Source organism: Erigeron canadensis, chromosome 6, assembly GCF_010389155.1.
Source record: "Erigeron canadensis isolate Cc75 chromosome 6, C_canadensis_v1, whole genome shotgun sequence".
Lineage (NCBI taxonomy): Eukaryota > Viridiplantae > Streptophyta > Magnoliopsida > Asterales > Asteraceae > Erigeron > Erigeron canadensis.
In genome coordinates, this window is record NC_057766.1 from 23220817 (window position 1) to 23244762 (window position 23946).

At 32.8% G+C, this 23946-nt stretch overlaps 3 protein-coding genes across 5 annotated transcripts; all 3 read right to left on the reverse strand.

The window, feature by feature from the left end:
• Positions 1-2662: 2662 nt before the first annotated feature.
• Positions 2663-7239, reverse strand: LOC122605920 (pre-mRNA-splicing factor ATP-dependent RNA helicase DEAH1-like). 3 transcript variants are annotated; one of them, XR_006324756.1, is made up of 3 exons: positions 4662-7239; positions 4278-4497; positions 2663-4183 (listed from the first exon to the last, which is right to left on the reverse strand). XR_006324756.1 is itself a non-coding variant. In XM_043778882.1 (2 exons), the coding sequence occupies exon 1, from the start codon at positions 7130-7132 to the stop codon at positions 4688-4690; it is 2445 nt and encodes an 814-aa protein (XP_043634817.1). In that variant the 5' UTR covers positions 7133-7239; the 3' UTR covers positions 4323-4337; positions 4662-4687. The 3 variants fall into 3 exon arrangements, 1 of the variants encoding a protein (XP_043634817.1); XR_006324755.1 differs by having other exon boundaries at positions 2663-4192; XM_043778882.1 differs by lacking the exon at positions 2663-4183 and having other exon boundaries at positions 4323-4337.
• Positions 7240-12129: 4890 nt separating this feature from the next.
• On the reverse strand, positions 12130-15004 carry LOC122602587 (wall-associated receptor kinase-like 2). Its single transcript, XM_043775186.1, has 3 exons — positions 14140-15004; positions 13778-13951; positions 12130-13405 (listed from the first exon to the last, which is right to left on the reverse strand). Exons 1-3 carry the CDS (start codon positions 14987-14989, stop codon positions 12246-12248), a joined length of 2184 nt encoding a protein of 727 aa, XP_043631121.1. The 5' UTR covers positions 14990-15004; the 3' UTR covers positions 12130-12245.
• Positions 15005-16896: 1892 nt separating this feature from the next.
• On the reverse strand, positions 16897-23479 carry LOC122602588 (wall-associated receptor kinase-like 2). The gene is made up of 3 exons (XM_043775187.1): positions 22585-23479; positions 22317-22472; positions 16897-18105 (listed from the first exon to the last, which is right to left on the reverse strand). The coding sequence occupies exons 1-3, from the start codon at positions 23453-23455 to the stop codon at positions 16940-16942; spliced, it is 2193 nt and encodes a 730-aa protein (XP_043631122.1). The 5' UTR covers positions 23456-23479; the 3' UTR covers positions 16897-16939.
• Positions 23480-23946: the final 467 nt, after the last annotated feature.

A 23946-nucleotide genomic window follows, 5' to 3' on the forward strand; every position in this document is an offset into this window, starting at 1 on the left:
TTTCTTTTTTTTTAACAGATACGAAATAAATTGTATTTTTATTTGGACTGTAATTGGGCCTGTGCCAGTTACAACATTCTCATTTGATTGGGCTTCCTCTTTTTAATTTAGTGGTTTTAGAAATAATCAAATTGTAGCTCCAAAAAATAATACGATCTGTTAATAAATTAAAATTAGTTAGGTTTAAATATATATATATATATATATATTTAAAAAATTTTAAATAATACAATATCTTGATCATGGTAAAACTGATGCACGAAGATTCACAAAGCACAAATATATATATTGATGTACAATAATTTTCATGATGCACGGTGATTTTCTGTAAAGAGAAACTTATTGTTTATTTTTTTAATTTGATACTTGTTTTATTTTACCCATAACCTACTTTATAGTTATATGATCATATAGTCCATATAATAATGTTATAAAACTTTTTTTGATGTTATTGTTAAAAAAAAAGGGGTAATGGGGGGAATCCTAGTCCCGGTACCACAATTGGATACCCATCGACCCACCCCGTATGAGTCATATGATGCCGGTAAAATACCTCCATCCTAATCCCCACATGATCTGGGCACCCCGAAGGATCGAACCCGTGTATTTAAACTTCACATATGGGTCTAGACTTCATTGGTAACGGGTACCTTAAAGGAATTATTTTTTGTTCCCAGCGGGGATCGAACCTGAGACCTTAAGGTCATCAAGTGTTTGCCTTACCACTAGTTATAACTGAAATAACATAATATAATTAAAATAGATTAACTTGATAATCTTATAAGTTAATTATAGAAATGGAAAAATCCGGTTATATAATGAACTATTAATTAAATTTAAGGTGTAATTGGGGTGGGTTCTTATGAAGAGATTTTGAGTTCAAGTTTTAGTATGGTATCTCCAAGTGTATCACGTGGATTGTGGAAACATGGTTCATGGATTGGGTTTTACATACTGTTCGCTTGAATGTTATTGTGGGCATCCAATCACTAATAACTAACTTACGTTCCAAATATAAAATAGTATAAATATGCAGCATAAGAACACTGACCATACCGTTCTAACTAAAATTGTATGAATATGCAACATAAAAACACTTACCATTGCATTTAAATATCTTTAACCATAATATTACATGATTTACCTTTCTTTGTTTGTCTTAAGACCAATTTCGATTGGTGAGAGTTGTTAGACGGTCAGTTAACTATTTGGTGACCGATAATATTAAAACTTTTGATGCATTGTTGAGGTACACTTAACCACGTACAATCTTTAACTATATTATAACAAAGCTTGAGTAAGCCATGAAAAATCTTTTAGTGCTAATGGTAATTATGGTATCACCATCATCATTACTGATGCACTTTGATTTTGAATCACCACATGTTATCATCTCAATGCCTTTTGTTAACTAAAAAAATTATACCAATAAAGTTTTCAACTTCAAGTGTAATCACATAAAACGCTCACTTCCGTATAAAGTGCTTCTCTGATATTAGAAGTTTTGAACAAATTACTCAAGTCTACAATTTTTTTGTGTACATATTACGCAGGAGTGAATATCGGCTACAATGAAGGGAGATAGAGAAAGAATTTTCTGATCTGCAAACCGCAAAGTATAAACCAGCAACATGTTACCGCTTTTCGTTGCCATCACAGAAGTCCAAGTTACCTATAAGTCCCCTTCCATCACACTATCACAGTTGGTAAAGTTCATTTCATAGCTAAAAAAAGTAGCCTTTGAAACATTTACAGTTAACTGCATGAACTGTTGGCAGGAAACCAAAAATAACAGGTCTGCGCATTTGAATGTTTGCCAACATTAGAACGGTAACTCACAACTTATAAAATTCCATTCCATAGTGCTTTTTTATAATGTAAACATGTGAAACAACATACCCAAAATTATACTTTGGGTCCAGAAGTGAGATACGTTTCATGACCCAATCATATATTCATACCCATAACAGAAGCATTCTCCATAGTAAATCCAGCCAAGCTTCAAGTCTTCAATAAAAAGAAACGGGTCAAATGGATAAAAGAATCAAAAGAAACTAATTTAATAATTATATTTGTCGCACAAAGGTTGATAACCGGCAACCCAAACTGGCCTCTAATCCATAATGTGGGGGCATGATTGACTCAATGGTTGTGGTTACGGGCCGGGGGTGCCTGGTCTGAACCCAATAACTTCTATTGTTTGTAGCAAAGATACCTCCACTGCTTGCCAACTGAGCTACGCGCCATTGACAGTTAAGTAATCATATTCAGCACACTAGTTTGTTAATAACTTGTTCTTAATGTGGACATTAAGTTTTTGTTAACCACACCCTACTGTTTTGTGTCCTGACCCGATAACCAAGCTGCTCGGCTCATTCATTCCTTACAGCTTGGGATCTTCCTTCTTCATTAGTGAATTGATTCTTAATTGTTATGTTCTAGTCATTGTATGTTGATAGTGTCTAGATAGGGTTCGTGGCAATTGGTGGTTGTTTTTTACATGGTGTAATTGTCGTCCTATCATTCAGACAGGATGCCAGAACTTCATTGTTTTTGATGATTTATAAAATTTGAACCAGGGGTGACGGCCTTTTACCGAAAATGAAATGACATTCTTTGACAAATGCTAGCAATAAATGCTCTCTCAATCGCAAAAGAAACATGGTACACAAAGATCACATTTCCACTAAACAAATCATCAAAATGACCACCCAGTATTAGCAGATAACAAACTTTAACCTGCATATGTAAACTAAAATTGGCCCGCACATGAAGGAAGAGAAATATTCATGCGTGAAATGTTAATTATTACTTGTACAATTTACACCATGAAGGGGAGTTTTTTTGTGGGTGATAATTTGGATGTTCCTAGCCTTTCAAAGCCACCAGCAAGTGTTCCCGTGACTTCAAACATGATTTGCGTGATGAGATTAGATGGAAAGTATGTCATTAATCCCAAGATGTCAACCTGCATCAATGTTCCACCAACCACCATGACAGCACCTCTGACCATGGACCCAATAGTCTATTTGCAACTAACAAACATATGCTCAGACAGCTTTGTATCCGATTGGCAGGCCAAGTAGATATATTAAACGAAAATCGATACCTTATAGTTGAGGAGCTTATCAAGTAACAGAACCATATAATCATCTATATATTTTTTACATTAGTTGATATGGAGAATTGAAAGGGAGTTTCAGCAGACAGCCTTTATGCTTCCTTTGGTTAGAAATACAGGAGAGTTGTTACATTTATCATCAAATAGCCCTAGTTTCTGTGAGACATAGTAACATATGTATTGCAGACTTATGGGACCAGCAATACCTTGTTCATCGACAGGTATATATGCTGTCTTTTAGCACATTGCATGCCTGTAAGGCTGTAATAAACATCCAACTGCCAGATGAAAAATATAAGTTTTAGCTTCTTGTTGTCTTCAAGTAACAAATAATGTAAAAGAGTGAAAAGCCACAAGTTTATATTTCTTCAAGACTTTAGACCATCTACATTGTCATCACTCGTCATTCACCTTGTTCAAGTTACAAAAGGCCACAATGATGGGAAATAGGCCACAACTTTTTGGTCAGTGGGGGATGATAGAGTGAACATGGGCTACAATAATGAAGGGAAATAGGGTAAGAGTTTGCTGATTTGCAAAGTACAAACCAGTGGCCCGTAACCTGCTTTTAATTGCCATCACAGTAGTCCAACATCCGTAAGTCCACTGGCCATCACAACTTATAAAAATCCATTCAATAGCTGCAAACCACTAATTAGATTATAAGTTAAAACAGATCTTCTGCAAAAGAAGTAGCATCTGAAACAAATAAAAGTTAACTGCATAAACAGTTAGCAGGATACAAAAATTAGCATGTCGGCACATTTGATTGTCTGACAGAGTTAAAACGGTAACACAACGTCAAATAGTACAAGACAACAGATAAAAAGAAACTAATACCATGCCAACAGCTCTGACCACAGACTCTGCATCTGTGATTACAAAAATGTTGTCAAGAGTTTTGCCATTTTCTTGAGCAGATAAAGAACAGACTAACACCTTCATCATGCAGTTAAAAATTAGTTGGGAGTTTATCTTGCAACAACCCGCAATACCTCAAAGTTGGTCTATTAGTTGATATGGAGACTTGAAACGGCGAGTTTCATCAGACCGGCTAAAATGCTGCATTTGCTTAGATATACAATAAACATGTACCACTTTATCAGACTTCTGACTGTGAGACACATTAACTTAACATAATGTACAGCAAACTTACATGACCAGAAATAACTAGCTCATAGACAGGTTCACCATCCGCTGTCAAACTGCAGTATGCCTGTAATGAGCATAAGTATATAAGACTGATAAAAAAGAAATGACGAAATTTAGGATGCTACTGTCTTATAATAACGAGAGTATCTATAAGACTGATAGTGTGAAAGGCCTGCTGATTATATTCCTTTGAGACTCTGGACAATCTTCATTGTCATCATTCCCCTAGTACAAGTTAAAAAAAATAGCATATTACTACCTTAAAGAGAACGAGAATAATCAAAGAAACAAAACTACAAAAAACAGAACAAACATTATTTTTATTTCAAATGAGCATAAATAACCAGAGCAATGTCAATAGTAAGTACATAAGTAGTTTAATCAGTACCATGTTCAGGTAAATCAGCAGCAATATCAATCTTTGGATGCACGGCCTTCTCCACGAGGCATTTTCTTCAATGTCGGATCTTCAACATCCTTCAGCTGATAATAATGAGGTGCAATTTCTACAAGCCATTCGGGCTTTAATTCACTAACATGCCGCATATATTCTTTACTTGTCTCGACTAGCTCATGATATACCACCCACCTAGGAAGTACCTCTACCAAACCAGAGTTAGGATGAATATAGGCAGTCTGAGGATGTTTAAGGGTTCTGTAAGATCCGTTTTTTTGCGTCCTTGCAGAATGTGGAAAGTATCCTGAAACTATGGACTTCTTAATTGCTTCCAAATCTCCGGGGTTTGATTTTATTTCTATTTCAACTCTTTCTAATAGGCCCACTAATTGATCTCTTATGTCTCGGGCACGTTTCATAGTCCTCACCTGAACGTAATTCTCGTAACACCACTGACTAGAGAAGTCTGTTTCCTTCCACGAGCTATAAACCTTAAGCAATGCTATGTGATCCCCAACATTTCCCATATGAAAATTTAACCGAGCAGTGTCTGCATGGATCTGTTTGTCTTTTGGGCGATAGAATACAGAACTTCCAGCAGACAACATGGCAGCAATTGAAATAATCTCATCTGAACATTTGAACTTGTCAGATGCCACAATCATCTTAGATAACATCGGATCAAGTGGGAATTCCGCCATCTTTCTACCCACTTTTGTCAGTTCTCCAAGACTGTTGAGTGCTCCCAAAGCAAATAGTATCTCCAATGCTTTAAGTAATGCCTCTACTGGTGGTGGATCCATAAAATCAAAATTCACCAAATCATTAATGCCAAGACTCTTTAAACTGAGAACCACATTGGCAAGATTAGTTCTTTGAATCTCTGGTACAGTATTATCATCCAAATCATCATAGTTATATTTAGTATACAATCTAAAACACTTACCAGGACCTGTCCTTCCTGACCGACCAGCACGTTGATCTGCAGATGCTTTTGAGATAGGATTGACCAATAACGACTCCATCCCTGTCCGAGGATTATAACACTTCATCTTAACAAAACCCGGATCAATAACATATCTTATACCATCAATAGTCAAAGAAGTTTCAGCAATATTTGTAGCAAGAACCACCTTTCGTGCCCCTCCAGGAGTTGGTTCAAATATTTTCGCTTGAAGCTCAGTAGGGAGATTCGCATAAATAGGACATATTATCAATTCAGCTATTTTACTTCCAAATCCCCGGGTTCTATATTTAAGAATCTCCTCCGCCGTTTCAATCTCTTCCTGTCCAGTAAGAAAAACCAAAATATCACCAACTGGTTCAGTAACATGAATCTGAAGAGCAGTCACAATTACAGCATCAACGTAATCAGCTAACGGTTCTTTACTATAGTTCACATCAACAGGAAACCGCCTTCCTGGAATATCAATAACCAAAGCCAAATCAAAATAATCACTAAACTTTTCAGCATCAAGTGTAGCACTAGAAATAATCACCTTTAAATCTAAACGAGACCGAGCAATATCCTTAACCAAACCAAACAAAACATCCGTGGATAAAGTCCTCTCGTGCGCCTCGTCGATCATCAACGCACTATAACTCGCGAGATCAGGTTCCCCGAGTATTTCCCTAAGTAACATCCCATCAGTCATATACTTAATAACCGTTTTCTCACAAGTACAATCCTCAAACCTAATCGAATATCCAACTTCATTACCGAGTTTCACACCCATTTCTTTCGAAACTCGTGTAGCTACGCTCATAGCAGCCACTCGTCGTGGCTGCGTACACCCGATCTTCCCTCGTTTCGTGTATCCAGCCTCGTGAAGATACTGCGGTATTTGCGTCGTCTTTCCTGAACCAGTCTCGGCTACAATAACGATAACTTGATTTTCTTCTATCGCTTTCAGTAGCCGTTCTCGGTTTTTATATACCGGCAATGTCTTCCTCTCTTCTAGAAGCTTCTCACGTCCATATTTTTCGCACTTTTTTACATCGTATTCCACGTCCGTATCTCCCATAACGTCTCCTTTTATAAACTCAATGACGTCATCAAATAAAAACTCGTATTCATCTCCGGAATTTTTTGAAATTTTCGATCCGTATTCAATTTTCGCTTTTTTCATCTGAATATGATCAAAATCGTCGTCTTGTTTCGCGTCGTTATACCGGTCAATAGCAACACTAAATCTCTTCTTCTGATTGATGCGTCCTTCTTCGTCGTACGAATCCGGAATTTGATACGCATGATCGTCGTCCTCTCGAGACCTTTTTTTGATTATTTCTAATATTTCCTTTTTGCGATTCAGTTCACGTTGTTCTGTTTTTGATAACTTGACAATTTTCGATAGATCTTCTTCGTCTTGTATATCGATTATGAATTCTTTTAATTTCGTTGGCTCTCTTTTCTTCAAATAATCCTGTCTTGACAGTTCTCGTAAGTATTCGGTCGTCTTCATCTTATTGAATTTAACGATTCAATTTTGGTTTATTAATTTGATCGAATTGGGTTTCAGACTTTTATTTTTATGAATCGAATTGGTTTAAAGAAAATCTCACGGGAGAGTTTTTTTACTTTTAAGTATTATTTTCGAGAAAAAAAAGGGAAAGTTAATATATATCAATCAAAAAGTAATCCTTCTTGGCCAAGATTACTTTTGCTTGCCGTCCACGCCCGATTTTACACGTGTGTAAAATTAATAGCAAATGAGACATGAATCAAATAGTAATATGGAGATTATCTATATCTATATTACCTAATAAAACAAATCATCTTAATTTTTTTGAATGGTGAATTTCACTGGAAACTTCGTGTCGCGATTCGACAGCGGAAGGTCTAGCATACGTTGTTTTAACCGAGTCCGCACTAGAGAGCTCAATCGAAGTATAAATGCCTATTTTAAATACCAGATGAGGGGAAAATCCCCTACTAATCCGCCCGAAGGCAGATCAATAGGGGTAAACCCTGCCCTCTTAAACTTGAACATGGGTATACCCAAGTCATGTCCTCATAAAGGGACTTCCTTATGTCCTCCCCAAGGCTTGAACTCAATACCTCATGTATAATGGGATGATATTTTAACCATTGAGCTAATGCTCAAGGACATTTTTTACTCTTGGACATTTTTTATTCCCAAAAATACCCTCTCCACCTTAAAATCAGGCACGCTCCAACCACTGTCCCTCTTTTGTAACCCACAATTTTGTTAATGTTGATATGGAAATTATTACCATCAATCGTTGTCACTTCCGCCCACCGCCGCAGTATAACGCCGCTGCATCGCGCAGGTATCTATCTAGTGAAGATATAAGTCCACATAACTTATTAATTTCTTATAACTATACATTAACTGTTTAAGTGTTGTAATAAGTTAATCAAGTAATATAAATATCACTTTTCATTACGAAGAGACATCCGTGGTTAAGATTTTATTTATAGGTATTGGATTTGACTATTTAAGTGACAAATCTTTTGTGTTTTTCCCCGAGTTTTTACGTTTAAAAGCTCTAAAATTAGCTTAGTGTTAAAAAAACTAAAATAATAGGGAAAAAAAAATCAAATTTGTAAATTATTCACAAGTTGATTGACAAGCTTTCAGCCAATTATTAATAAGGTGTTATATTGAAAAAAACCCAAAAAACTGTAAATGAATATTTAACGAATTTGATTTTTTTTATTTTATAACCTCACATTAGTCTATATTAATGTATTATTAATAGTTTTATTACAAAGTGAAAGACAAAACATTTTAAATATAATGGATATTTAACAAAACATTTAGTCTTTTTTGTATTATTGTTAAAACTAGCTTATTACACGTAAGATTTGTATTTCTTTTGCATTAATTTTTTTTTTATGTCTGAAAACTAAAAATATGTTAGTTAATATATACCACAATTATAATACTATATTCATTGTCAGAAAAAACGTTAATGATAAGTCATAACTGGATATATATTAAATGGTCTAAAAATTATCATATAGATTAATTATATATAGAATAGGTCTACTTTGATATACGTTTTGTAAATTTCAGGTTTGAGCTAAAATGAATAAAAAAAATGGTTTAAAATGATAGAAATTAGTCGACTATGGTTCGTGTTACAAAGAAAAAGATTAGCGGTAGATCAAACTCTAAAAGTACATAATTGTTTTACTCGTGCAAATGGAAAGCAGGAAAGAATCAAAAATCATATTATAATTTGGAGATTTTTGTGTTAATATTTGTTTTGGGCCGTAAGTTACAACACCAGCCCACCACTCTTGTTTTTTTAATTGGGTTGACCACTTTAGATGTAAAAGAAAAGTCCATATTCCTAGTTTAGTTATGTCGGCTAGAGAATTCATGGTGGGATCAAGAAACCAAAGCTTATATATACTTTATAAACTAGATTTTAGACCCGTGTCGAACACTGGACACGGGATTTACGATATTAACAATATTATATTTTTATACATTTAAGTCATAAAAGTTTACAATTTTAAAAAAATACGGTTTTAAGTGTTATATTTTGCAAGTTGTAGTACAATAATCATAGGTTCCTCACTGTCATTATTAGCCTAGACATATTGATGAAATTGTTTGTCGTAGTCATTCCACAAAGACACATGCTATATATAATAATTTCTCCATTATAATATATTTTGAAACAGATGTACTCATAATGTGATATTATTAGAAAAAATAATTAAGAATTAAAATATAAACATATTTGTGATCCCGAACTTGACATTCAAGTATATGTATTTAATCATGATGCGCGTTCATAACACGCATATGTTTATTTTCAATCACTTGTTCTATGATAATATGATAACAATTAAGATTGTTTTTATATTCTTTGATAACAATTAGGACTTTTCTAATATTTGTTAATAAGTCATTAGATTTTCAAATAATTTTTTGTAGAAAATATTACATATGTTAAATTTTTTTATTTAATTAAATGATTGTAAATGTTAAAAAATTCTCTCAAGTTGATGGTTAAAAATAAATATAAATTAAGTATTCAGGGCTAAAAAGTGTAAATTATTGATGGAAAACAAAAAAGTGTAAATTAATGAGACTTTTTCTACAAATTAATATAAATATTAATATAATAATATATTTGGATAAGAATTATTAGGATTTTTAATTTGTAGTTTATCTAAATGATGACATTATCAAAAGTCAATTTGATGAAATCGAACGATGTGATTGGTTAATTAGTCATTAGTTCAACTGTCTTATAGTATATATTAAGATTAAGATTAAAATTGCAAATTTGGGGGATATCTGTCAACACAATTAATAGTCGGCACAATTAATTTTAGAGGGGAATTAGTTCGAGGGGTTTTTATTCGGCTAGATATATATTCGGCAACCTATCATTATCATTCGATATATATTTTTGGGTGGCTGCGGACGAATTGACAAATCAAAGAAAAAGTCGAACAAGACAGAAAGATTACGAACAGAATTGGAGCTTATTCAACGTCACCATGGAGCAAAGCTTTTTTTTTTTTTTTTTTTTTATCAATTGTTGGTGATTTGAAGATGACGATGTCCGGCTAAGGTTTTACAATCTCTCCCGATGAACAGTTTTTAGTTAATTTTATTTAATAAACTTTACTTTCAGTCGCGTAAACGTTGTTCTTTTTGGATTATAATTCATATGACTGATTGAGTATTTTATTCACTATTATTTGATTTGGATTTTCGTAAGACAACTTATTGTGAGTTAATGATTTGTGCCGAGTCCACCTAGTTTAGGGATTAAGACAGGTCATATAATTAACATAGGTTGTGCCCAAAACTATTCTTATCAAGTAATAAAATTATGTCTATGTAATTTAGAGTAAATACTCGGTAAAATTTATTAAGTAAATTAACGTGACTTTTGGGATTCGAGAGGGATGCACTTTTTATTATTGTTTACAAGTTCTCTTTATAATTTTGTCTTGTTTTATTAGTTAAGTATAGTTAATTAATTTTATCTTTGCTTTAGTTAATTAAATTTACTTTTAGTATTCTCTTTAAAATTCAATAAAATTGTTAAAATTGACTATAACCACAGACGCTTCTCGTGGGAACGATACCCACTTACCCTATCTAGTATAAGGTATTTAGATTTATTTTTGATTGATACTTCGACGTCGATCAGTTAACACATAATGTTAATTTTAGACCATAAACTAAAAATATATACGTAAAATAATAAAGAGATAATTTTAATTACACTAAGTTGTTACTATACTTCTATTTTTATCAAGGGTATCAAATGTGTTATTTTAATCCATGTATTTAAGCAATCACATAAAAAACCATGTAATATAAAGATTTTTGTAAAACTATTTTTAATGTCGTTGAAATAAAACACAATAAACGGAAAAGAAAACATAATTGAGATTCTCGTAACAATATAATATTTTTAATGTTTTTTTTACAATTAAATGTAAAAAAAAAGTTAAAAAAGAAAACATACAACTAAGATTTATTATCAAAATTAGTGAAGTTAAGGTGTAGATTATGGACAAATATATAAGCATATATATAGTAAATTTATCAAAAGTTTGTTATCAATACTTAATAGCATAACTTATCAACTTTTTTAAATTGAAACTTGTTAAATACTCTGTTGAAAGACATTCGAAATACAATTATATAATATATAAAATTTTGTATATATGAAAATATAATATATATTATGTATCAATGATTTTTTTTATAAGTTATTATATTAAAGTATAAGGAGTACCAGTATTATAAAGATTTGGTTAAAAAAGTTATCAAGTGATATTTATGTACTAAACTAAAATGAATAAAATTAATTGACTTATTTGTATAAAAGTTTACTATAAAAATAAACAATGTTATTGATCAATTATTTGGTCAATGATGATGTTATCAAATAAATTTAATGATGGAAATAAAAGTTAAATTTAATCAATGGTTTATATTTTTTCAATTTAGAGTTAATTTTTTATTTTAATATATATTAAAGATACCAGTGGATTCTGCCATTTACATGTGAAACTTAAAAATGATGAAAGCAATAGATGAATCTTAGCCATTTATTTTTACATTTAGTTTTTTTTTTCTTTCCCTTTCTGATCACATGCTTGGCCTTTTAGAATTCATTGAAAGTTTTCTTTGAAATATCCTTTTGTCAGGAGGCTTATCCAAAGATCACATTTCCTTGAAATATGGTATAAAACGACAGTTTTCAACGATATTAGTTTTAAGGAAAAACGACTTTTGTAAATTCAATTATTCTAGTAGTGACTTAAATCGGATGAGAGTAGTTATGGGCTGATTTCAAGTGTGGTGTATGCACCTGTGCACGGTTACATACTATTTTTACTAAAATAGTATGTAAATAACCTTAATAATAAATACCTAAAATATAAGACAACAAAACTTCATGAACAAATAACCTTAATAATACATCAATAATAAAATGACTGCAAATGAAGTTGCGTTAACAATGAATTTATCCATCTAAATCGAAGGATTTATATATGCTAACATAAACATCGGTTACATACTATTTTTACTATATGAAGACATAAAAGTGTGTAAGCCTTTTGGATCATTGACTAGTGTCAAAACTCAAGCAAGTTGATGTTGATTCATCATAAGATGGCATGAATAGATCCTCCCCATAAATCACAGGTAATATATTTTTTTGAACCATAGATGGAATATGTGATGTTCGTATAGTTTCTAACTCTACAGCTACTTCTTTCATCGTTGGCCTATTCTTTCCATTCAGATTTAAGCATCGCATTGCAAGATTAGCTATTAAACGAAGCTCATCCCTGGTAGCCTCTTTAATCATCTTTCCATCAAATATAGACATAACACGCCCTTCTTCCATAGCCAACGTAAAGTGTGTAGCTAGACTTCTATGATCTCCAAATCTAGTTAATGAAATTGGCCTTTCTCCCGTTATCAATTCAACCAAAACAACTCCAAAACTATATACGTCACTTTTCTCAGTAAATTGACTAGATTGGAAGTATTCAGGATCAAGGTAACCGAAAGTACCTTTGACCAAGGTAGTCAAGTGAGTTTGGTCGATTGATACCAACCTTGAAGTTCCAAAGTCGGACACTTTGGCCCTGAATTTATAATCCAAAAGTATATTGGTGGTTTTGATGTCCCTATGATATATAGGAATGGAAGTTGCTGAATGTAAGTAAGCAAATGCTCCTGCAACCTCGGTGGCTATTTGTAATCTCATACTTAAAGAAATTGGGAACTCATTAGTATCATTGTGAAGAGCATCATATAACGTACCATTTGAAATGAATTCTGACACTAACAGAGGAACTTCGGTCTCTAAGCAACATCCCAATAATCTGACGACATTCCTGTGATTGACTTGGGAAAGAATGACCACCTCATTAATGAACTGTTGTAGTTGGCTTTCATCTACTATTTTTGATTTCTTAACCGCCACAATCCTTCCATCAGCTAACATCCCCTTATACACTGTACCTTGGCCTCCTCGGCCAAGTATCCTGTTCTCATTGAAGTTGTCGGTTGCCTTCTCCAACTCATGAGATGTGAAAAGTATGGTTTTATCGATCAAAGATGGGTGAGCTTGTGCTTGTTGTTTTAATAATATACCACCATTGCGTTTAAAAAACTTCTTTCGTTGTCTCTTGTCTTTTATTTTCCTGATCAATTTGTACAATGCATAGCTGATTGCCACAAGAAAAAGTACACCAATGCTTAAGCTAACACCTGATCAACGAAAGAAGTTTAAAGTGAGATGTTATTTCTAGTTACAATTGAAAACCCCTTAACAATTTTGGTTCATGACCTGTCTAAATTTGATAACATAAATCTTGTGGTTTGTATATAATAGTTTAAATGAAGATATGACGAAAAAAAAAAAAAAAAAAAGAGGACATGTAATCGATCAGTAATCACATGCATGTGAAAATATACATACACGTATAGTACGAGTAATATATATACATGCATGCCTAATTTTCACATGTCATGTTTCTGCATATATATTTTCACATGTTATGGTTCATCTGTGATTGTTTATGTTTTTTATTTTAGGGCTAAATAGATAATTTGTAAACAGAGAGAATTAATAAACATTACCTAGAATGACACCCAAAGGTGATTTCCGTGGTTTATCATAGCTACAAGTAGAGTTCTGTTCGTAAACAAAACCATCAATGTCATATATCGTCTCGTTCGAGTCATAATTACAAGAACCTCCACTCTCCCTGCATTTTGAGCACTCATTCTCCGTATCCGTAGTCTCGGGCACAGCTATAAGAGAAATAAGTTCGATGTCAAATAAGTAGATAATGAAATTTGCTAGGTTATGGTTAACTTGTAGTTAAGTATTGTATATGGTGAATTATAATTATTGCAGGAGACCGTTTATTTTTATGTACAACTAACGCCCGCATACAACCAACGAATTAAATATTGGACAATGATATATAAGAGCTTACCATAGCATCCATCTTCTAGATAAACATTTCCTTCGTATGATGAATAATGCATGCATCTCCAGCTATCTACTATAGTATGATTATCAAGACGGACTATGAGTTTATCCTTATTATTGGAAGGGCAGCAAGTGACTTGATCATTGTCATGCACTGATAGAGTCCACAAAAGTGATATTGGAACAAAATTGTCTTCACTAGCAACAGATCGGCTGTTTGAAATGCTCCGATTAATGTATGAGCTTGTATCCATCACAAAGGCAGTCCCACAAGCCGTATTACCGCCCAAGCCGGTGATACCAATGGTGTAGGACTTGAGATAACTGGGAACTGTAGCACGGCAACAACTGACACCAATGCAGTTGTTGCCGTCATCAAAAGTAGTATTATTAAAACAAGTTGTGGAACACCCGGTTAGCACAGTATTCTCATGATCCATCATGACAGCATTACCACACCCCTCAGAAACAAATATATTGTGCCGTCTGGAAAGCAGGAACGGGCTCCTACTGAGATCGATAATGTTGATCTTCTGACTGATGTTCATAACTGGATTTTGGCAGTCGGAAAATGTTGGTTTTGGTGTATTAATTGTGATTGTTTGATTTATCAAGCTAACTCTTATAATTTCATAGTTTTTGACTGCAGACAGATATGGTGTCGAGGAGTTGCAATCCACGACATACCATTCGTTGATAGCACAGTTTATTCCGATTCCAAAAGGGTATGGAATCGTAACGTTACCACACATATCATTGCACCCCTGCTTGGCGTAATGGGGAACTTCTTTGGATGTCACTACTACTGTTAATGACATGAAGATAAGTAAATAGTAAGCTTGAAATAACTTCATTGTCTTTCCTATTTTGAAAAAGGAAAAAAAGGAAATATGATTACTCAATTCAATCATATCCTAGACTTTATCAAAATAGATGACTAATAAAAGAAAGTTGTATTTATGTTTAGTTGGTGTAGTATGTATGATAAATAAGAAAAATGTTAGGAACCTACTTGGAAAATGGAAATACAGTACATATTTATTTTATGTTTATATTGGTAGGAATTGAATGGATGATAATTAATATTGCGAAAATGGAACCTGCCACTTAGAATTATTCTACGCCGTGTGGATATTTTCACCTCTAAAATTAGCTGTTAATGATATGATGATTGTGATACCTATACCTTTTAATATCTGTACGTATTTAATTCAATCACAATCCCATAACAAATTCGTTGAAAGTATTAGCCATTTGTTTGACTTTGTCAGCGTCGTATTCCAAGATTAAGCTGCTTCCTTATAAAATATATACTAAGTAATAACTAGTCATATGTCTACGCGATGTGACAATACTGTAGTAGGGACGTCAGTGATGCGACAACGGGTGGTGGTGGTGGCGACGACGGTAACAGTGATGCTAGTGTTCCGAAAAATTTCTTAATAAAACTAAAAAGCATTATTTTCTACTTTTCATTATGAAAAATTATAAAAAAAATTATATTGTTTCACATTCTCCATTTTGAAGACTGTATTATGCATTTTCACTAAGTAGCCTTCGTCAGTATAGAAATTTACTCAAGTTAACCCGTTAAGGAAAAGTAAAACTTGGACCATTACAATAAACTAGAAGTTCAACAAAAATTCTCTAAATGGGTCGAACTTTCTCTATATTGCAAAAAAAATAGATAAAAATACGCAGCTCCAGTGAAATCAATGTTATGGCAATTAATCCTTGTTCCACATTCTGGGCATCTTTAAAGGTAAACCTGTTTGACCCGGTGTTATTTGGCTATTTCTTCATCAAAGTTATGACTTGCACCAAACTGCTCTTATCCACACAACGCTACAACTTAATATACCTTTAAAAGAACCATTAATTATATAACTAATACTAATACGTACACATATCTATATTCATGTATGCCTAAAGATTAATATACATTTAGATTAGTGGTTATAACAACTGCCTTCGCAAGCAATTTACAAGTAAAATTTCATTGAAGTATGAAAGTCAAACTTAATTTTGTCAAGCATCCATGCACTAGTTACATACTACTATAATAGTGATTAATGGCTATAAAATATGTCAGAAAAGTTACATTGTTCTTCAATATAGGTCGTCTTATCAGTTTCATGTGTTCTTCAGCAAGACGAAATCAACCAGCAAAATGATTGACCAACACTCCGGTTCTTTTCATCCAAGCTAGGTAACCATTTATATATATATATATATATATATATATATAGGGGAACAATCAAATAAGAACAGTTTTAAAATAAGAACGGTGAGAACACTTTAAAAACATCATTTTGATGCATGAAAAGTCTATAAAACTGACATAGTGCATAACTAATTATCATTATTTAAGTGTTTAACAACACATTAATTCATCAAAATCGAAAAAATTACGTTTTTTGTTGGATGCATCATTTTGATGAGTATGCATCCAAGATGGATGCACAAAACAAAAAACATGATTATTTCGATTTTGACGGATGAATGTATTGTTAAACACTTAAATAAAGATAATTAGTTCTGCACTATGTTAGTTTTATGGACTTTTAATGCATTAAAATGATGTTTTTAAGGTGTTTTCACCGTTCTTATTTTAAGAGTGTTCTCACCGAAGTGTTACCATATATATATATATTATATATTTTTAATAAAATTGTTACTGAATACATTACCTGTCCATTCAAATTTGCGAATTTTGATGGATTTATGATTACATAAAGTCCAGTTACAGTACGTACTACCTATATGGCGTTGCTATATATAACAACTAATTAAAATCTTTAGCATCATTTACTAATGCTATCATTGAAACTCGTGAATGTTGATGTTGATTCGCCATATGGCGGCTGAGCTAAATCTTCCCCATATATCATGGGTATGACACTCGTTTGAATTATTGATGGAATGTGTGATGTTTGTATGGTTTCCAACTCTATAGCTACTTCTTTCATTGTTGGCCTATTCTTTCCATTCAGATTCAAGCATCGCATTGCAAGGTTTGCTATTAAATGAAGCTCGTTCCCGGTAGCCTCTTTAATCATCTTTGCATCTAAAATGGACATAACACGCCCTTCTTCCATAGCAAACGTAAAGTGTGTAGCTAGACTTCTGTGTTCTCCGAATCTAGTTAGTGAAATTGGCTTTTCCCCCGTTATTAGTTCAACCAAAACTACTCCAAAACTATAAACGTCACTCTTCTCAGAAAATTGGCTAGATTGGAAATATTCAGGATCTAGGTAGCCAAACGTACCTTTTACCATGGTAGTCAAGTGAGTTTGATCCATTGATACCAACCTTGAAGTTCCAAAGTCGGACACTTTGGCCCTATATTTATCATCCAAAAGTATATTGGTCGTTTTGATGTCCCTATGATATATAGGAATGGAAGTTGCTGAATGTAAGTAAGCAAAGGCTCCCGCAACATCGGTAGCTATCTGTAATCTCATATTTAATGAAAATGGGAACTCATCAATATCATTGTGAAGACGATCATACAAGGTCCCATTTGAAATGAACTCTGAAACTAACAGGGGAACATCTGTTTCTAAGCAGCATCCTAAAAGTTTGACCACATTCCTGTGATTAACTTGAGAAAGAATGACCACTTCATTTATGAACTGCTCTAATTGGCTTTCATCAACCACCTTTGATTTCTTAATTGCCACAATCCTTCCATCCATTAACATCCCCTTGAACACCGTACCTTGGCCTCCTCGACCAAGAACTCTGTTTTCGTTGAAGTTGTCAGTGGCCTTCGACAACTCACGTGATGTGAAAAGTATGGTTTTATCAACCAAAGATGGGTGAGCTTCTGCCTGTTGTTTTAATAGTATTCCACCATTGCGTTTAAAAAACTTCTTTCTTTGTCTCTTGTCTTTTGTTTTTCTTATTAATTTGTACATCGCATAGCTTATCACCACCAGAAAAACTACACCCATGCTTATGCTAACACCTGAATGAAGTTCAAAAGGCAAAGTTGCTTAATTAGTATCCTGCAATTTTATGACTCCATGTTTAAAATATCTAAACTGAGCGAGGTTTGAACCGATTTCTAAACATTGTAAACTAGATGGTTTAACTATCATGGTTTTAATTGTCGTCTTTGCATGCTATTGATGTGATTTTGTTAAGTCATTTATAAATCCAAAGATCCCATACGGTGATCGTTTAAACATAGCAAACCGATCGAGTACGTCAAAAAAATAAAATGATATAGGATAACGACATTCAAAAGTTTACCATACAAAATAAAGCAAAAACAAAGCTGCAGAATAAAAGTTTGTCATATGAAATGTATGTATACTAAAAGAGAATATCACAACTACGATCAAAAGTTTATTAAATCAAATACATATATTTATTTATATAAAAAAATGTTTGGACCAAACCAACAATATAGGCTCATATTTTTGTAAATAATAAAGTTTATAGTAATGAACCTAAGACAGGCTCATTATTATTTACTTCTCACTTTTATTGTGTTAATATATATAGTATATATATATATATATCTATATAATTTTAGATAAAAGTTATTTTAGGATCACTCCTTATTTTAGGACCAATTATCATGTGTTTTTTGTAACTTACACACCACCGTCATCATCTCTGACCATCACCATGATAATCTCCAACCACCACCATGATTTTCCGGCGACGTGGACCACCGGAAAATCATTTTTAAGTTAACTTACACATATGTAAGTTATATAAAACTTACACAACTTACACATGTGTAAGTAATTAACTGAAACATGATTTTCCGGCGATGGCGGTGGTTTTCGGAGCCAGAGGACCATGTTTTTGGTCGAAGATGATCATGGTGGTGTGGTGGTGGTGGTCAGTGATAATGATTATGATGTGGTCCTAATTGGTTTTAAAATAAGGGGTGATCCTAAAATAACTCATTTCTATAATTTCACTATTATCTTTGTTCTGGAGTTTTTATAATATCTTCTAAATTTATTTCTAGTCATATATAACGGATTTTTATGCTATTGTGCAACATTTCATGAGTATGGTTCAGGTTAAATAACTTTTAATTTCGTTTAAAGTGGATTACCACTTGTTTGGATCATTTAAAAAAAAAATTTCAAACATCCAGTCGGTATATGACATTAACGAAACCTCACCATGTAATGATTGACCATGAGCCTTACAAGTATTCACCGAAAAACACGTCAAAGCTTTTCATCGTAAATATCAAGCTTAAAAACTAGTGTAAAACCGAAAATGACTCTTACCAGGATCGCCATTTTTGGCTTTCAATCCTATTATTCTTGTTTTGTCCATATTTAATTACACTACCACTGTACTCGCACAATGAGGTGGTAGCGACGGTGTGGTGGTGGGAGATGACTCTTGGTGGTGGATGTGGCGTTGAGTGGTGTAGATAATTGATGTAAACGTAACTCATATAAAGGGTTAACGAAGATATTTTAAAAAATAAAAGACCGATAGTGTAATTTAAGTATTAAGGATATTTTAGATATTTTCCTATTGGTAACTTTCAACATGAAGGCCATCTTTTTTATAAGATAGTAAAGATTTATTTAGGGATGGTTTTCGGTACAGAACCGTACCGAAACCGAATAGTACCCATACCGAAAACATCCTAAAGTGAGTACCGAATACCGTACCGATTACATCGGTATTTCGGTTTTTTCTCGATTAGTACCGAATTTTCATGAGCATTTCGGGTTTGACGGAGCAACTATACGCAAATCATCATAGTTAATGTAGTCTTGTAAATTGAAGTAACTATGTAAGTTTGTTATCTACGTATATTCAATATTTATGTATGGAGAATCTAATCTAGCTAATCGATTAACAAAGGTAAGAAAGTATGTTATATACCCTTATTGATCGGCTCATAAATTTGCATTTTATCGTACACTGCACTCTTCAAATTGATTAGCTTCTTATTAGATTTTAGACCCGTGTCCAACACTGGACACGGGATTTACGATATTAACATTATTATATCTTTATACATTTAAGTCATAAAAGCTTACAATTTAAAAAAAAAACACGGTTTTAAGTGTTATATTTTACAAGTTTTAGTACAATAATCATAGGTCCTCACTGTCATTATTAGCCTAGACATGATGGAATTGTTTGTCGTAGTCGTTCCACAAGGCACATCCTATATATAATAATTTCTCCATTATAATATATTTTGAAACAGATATACTCACAATGTGATATTATTAGAAAAAATAATTAAGAATTAAAATATAAACATATTTATGATCCCGAACTTGACATTCAAATATATGTATTTAATCATGATGCGCGTTCATAACACGCATATGTTTATTTTCAATCACTTGTTCTATGATAATATGATAACAATTAGGATTGTTTTTATATTTTTTTGATAACAATTAGGACTCTTTTAATATTTGTTAATAAGTCATTATATTTTTAAATAACTTTTTATAGAAAATATTTCATATGTTAAAATTTTTTTTATTTAATTAAATGATTGTAAATTTTAAAAAATTCTCTCAAGTTGATGGATAAAAATAAATATAAATTAAGTATTCAGGGCTAAAAAGTGTAAATTATTGATGGAAAATAAAAAAGTGTAAGTTAATGAGACTTTTTCTACAAATTAATATAAATATTAATATAATAATATAACTGGATAATGATTATTAGGATTTTTAATTTGTAGTTTATCTAAATGATGACATCATCAAAAGTCAATTTGATGAAATCGAACGATGTGATTGGTTAATTAGTCATTAGTTCAACTGTCTTATAGTATATATTAAGATACTTAGCAATTCGTGTGTATATCATGTGTACATATATGATATATGATGTGCTGGAGGATAATAATACTTATAGTAAAAGTTTCAATCAATATACATACTTAGAGATGGACAGTGCAAATAGATGTATACATGCTTTTAAAAATTGGTATCTATGTTCGGTTTACCGATACCGAACTGAATAGTACTGAAACCAAAATCGTCCAAATCAAGTACCGATATCGAAACCGAATCCCCGTCGGTATCGATTTTCAGTATCAGTACCGGTTCAGTTTCGGGTTTTTAAAGAAAACTGAAAATATAAAGAAAACTTAAGTACGTATTAAAGAAAACTAAAATTTTAACCACTGGGCGTGTTGCCATTTGCGTGGCCTGCCTCCCCTCGGGGCACAAGTTCGAATCCCGCCAAATGCATGGCTGTGGAAAATCGTATTTGGTTATTAACCTTGACGCTATCCTAACACGGGGGTTATGCGGGTGCCAATAAGGCACATGAGATCAGACGGTTCCTATCAATCTACCGTTTTTTAAAAACTGAAATTGTATCGAATTTTATGTATTTTTCAAATTACTTAAGTACGTATTAAAGAAAACTGATATCTTATCATCAATAAACTTCATTTATTCAGTATGCTTTTTTTAAAAGAAAAAAAAAACCCTTTTACATTATATTTTATTAGGATTTGTTATATACAAATATATATTATGTAATTACGATTATACACTTAGCTTATAAAGGGTGAAACCCTATTGTATAGAAACACACAAATATACAATACACAATTATTTTCTTTATTTTTTTTCTTTTATCATCTTCTATTATTGTTGTTGATTGTTGTTATTACTGTTAGATTCAAAATCATCAAATTTCTAAAAGGATTGATGATTATTGAGTTGAATAAAACAATGTTTTTTAACTTATTATACATTCAATCATACGAGTATCATTTTTGGATTTTTGGATCTGAATTTACGTATTTGTATATTTAAAATGGATTCAAGGTCTTAAAAATGCAAAAGATGATACTAAATTAAAATATTTTTATGTGAATATTATTATACTACATGTATGCCAGCGCGACGCGGCGGCATTAGTAGTAGCGGCGACGGGTGATAGCAGGTCAATGGTGGTGGAGTGGCGACCGTGGTGGGGTGATTATTAATTTAGAAATTTGTGATTAAAAAATGTAGTTTAGTTATTTTATGGGTGTGGGGCAGAAATTTTTTAAGGTATTTTTGATAGATTAATGGGTGGGATGTGATGAAGGTATAATGTTTTAGGGGCATATTGGATTTTTCCATGGTTGAAAAGTTTAAGGAGGAAAAAAAAAAAATGCTTAATTAAGAAGTTAAGATTTTCACAAAGAGAGCAAATAATACATACCTAAAATAACACCCAAGAGTGATTTCCTCTGCTTATAATTAGGAAAATATTTGCAATGATAGTTCGGTTTGTAAACAGAACCATCTATGTTATATATTGGGTCACTACTACAGTAACCTCCATTTCGCGTACAGTTTGCACACCCTTCATCATTAACTATAAGAGAAAGTTAGATGTCAAAATAATTAAAATAGGAAGAAAAGAAAGATACTGATAAACAAACGCAAAAACGCTTGCATACAACTAACTAAATATTGACCTAATATACCGTCGCATCCATCTTCAATATAAGGATTTCCTTCGTAATAAACATTGGATGTGCATTTCCGAGAATCTAATGGTATTCCATTACCCAGATTGACTATGACTTTATCCATAGATTGAAAAGGGCAACAAGTGACTTTATGAGAGTCATTCTGCGATAGAGTCCAAAGAAGGGAAATCGGAACAAAAGTGTCTTCCCTGGCAATAGATCGGCTCGGATTAAAGTATGAACTTGTATCCATCACAAAGGCAGACCCACAAGAAGCTCTATCTCTGCCCTGCTGCTTAAATTTCAAATCCGTAATAAGGCTAATATTGTAGGCTTTGAGATAATGATCAGGAGGAATTGAGGTTTGGCAACAATCGATACCAAAGCAGTTATTGTTTCTGTCGAAACGAGTACTACTGTTATCGAGACAAGCCGTGGAACACCCCGTTAGCTCAGTACTCCCATGATCTGTCAATACAGCATTACCACACCCCTCATAAACAAATATATTGTCTGATGGGGAGAGCCAGAAGGGGCTCCCACCAAGATCGATGGTGTTTGTCTGAGTGATATTATTTGTAACTGGATTTTGGCAATCAGAGAAAATTGGTTTTGGGGTATTAACTGTGATTTTTTGATTTTTCAAGCTAACACTTACAATTTCAAAGCGGTAATTATTGAGTGCATGTAGATATGGCGTCGAGGAGTTGCAATCCACGACGTACCATTTGTTTACTGCACACTTTGGCCCGATTCCAAAAGGGTACGGAATCCTAACATTCCCACACATATCACGGCACCCTTTCTTGGCGTAACGGCCATGTTCTTTTGATGCAACTCTTAATGAAAGGAAGATAAGTATATAGTAAGCTTGAAATAACTTCATTTTCCTTGTTAAGAAAAATGTTTTTTTTTTTTTAAGGATGATTAATTAGTACCAGAAAAGTGTGTTTATATATTTATGTTACTGTTTATATATATACATCGGTGCGTCTGATATACAAGTAATATATATATATATATATATATATATAGGAAATTAGCTAGGAACCCGGCAACATGGAAATAAAGCACAAAGCTTGGAATTTGTTGACTTTTTCTACTTCAATTAGACTAAGATGCAAGTAGTCGTCTGTAAGAAATTTCTCTCTACATCTTGATGATCTTATATTCCTATAACTCAAGTTTAACAATATATTGCATATTGTTCACACGTGTTGTAATTTATATGGAGACTCTAAAAATTTGTGCTTACGATTCGAAATCATAAGGCTATTTGTCATCATCCACTATGCATATGCTTATAAGTTCTGATTTTGATGTGATTGTATAAATTTAAGGTAAATCTAAAACTTTAACTAAACATATATTATATTT

Bases quoted from the DNA above. Each gene is read 5' to 3' on its own strand.
- LOC122602587 (XM_043775186.1), bottom strand. From the start codon at position 14,989: ATGAAGTTATTTCAAGCTTACTATTTACTTATCTTCATGTCATTAACA. The intron at 13,952-14,139 runs GTAAGCTCTTAT...TTTCTCTTATAG, and splicing joins TCTAGAAGATGGATGCTATG to CTGTGCCCGAGACTACGGAT. The intron at 13,406-13,777 runs GTAATGTTTATT...TTCGTTGATCAG, and splicing joins ACCTTTGGGTGTCATTCTAG to GTGTTAGCTTAAGCATTGGT.
- LOC122602588 (XM_043775187.1), bottom strand. From the start codon at position 23,455: ATGAAGTTATTTCAAGCTTACTATATACTTATCTTCCTTTCATTAAGA. The intron at 22,473-22,584 runs GTATATTAGGTC...TTTCTCTTATAG, and splicing joins TATTGAAGATGGATGCGACG to TTAATGATGAAGGGTGTGCA. The intron at 18,106-22,316 runs GTATGTATTATT...AACTTCATTCAG, and splicing joins ACTCTTGGGTGTTATTTTAG to GTGTTAGCATAAGCATGGGT.
- LOC122605920 (XM_043778882.1), bottom strand. From the start codon at position 7,132: ATGAAGACGACCGAATACTTACGAGAACTGTCAAGACAGGATTATTTG.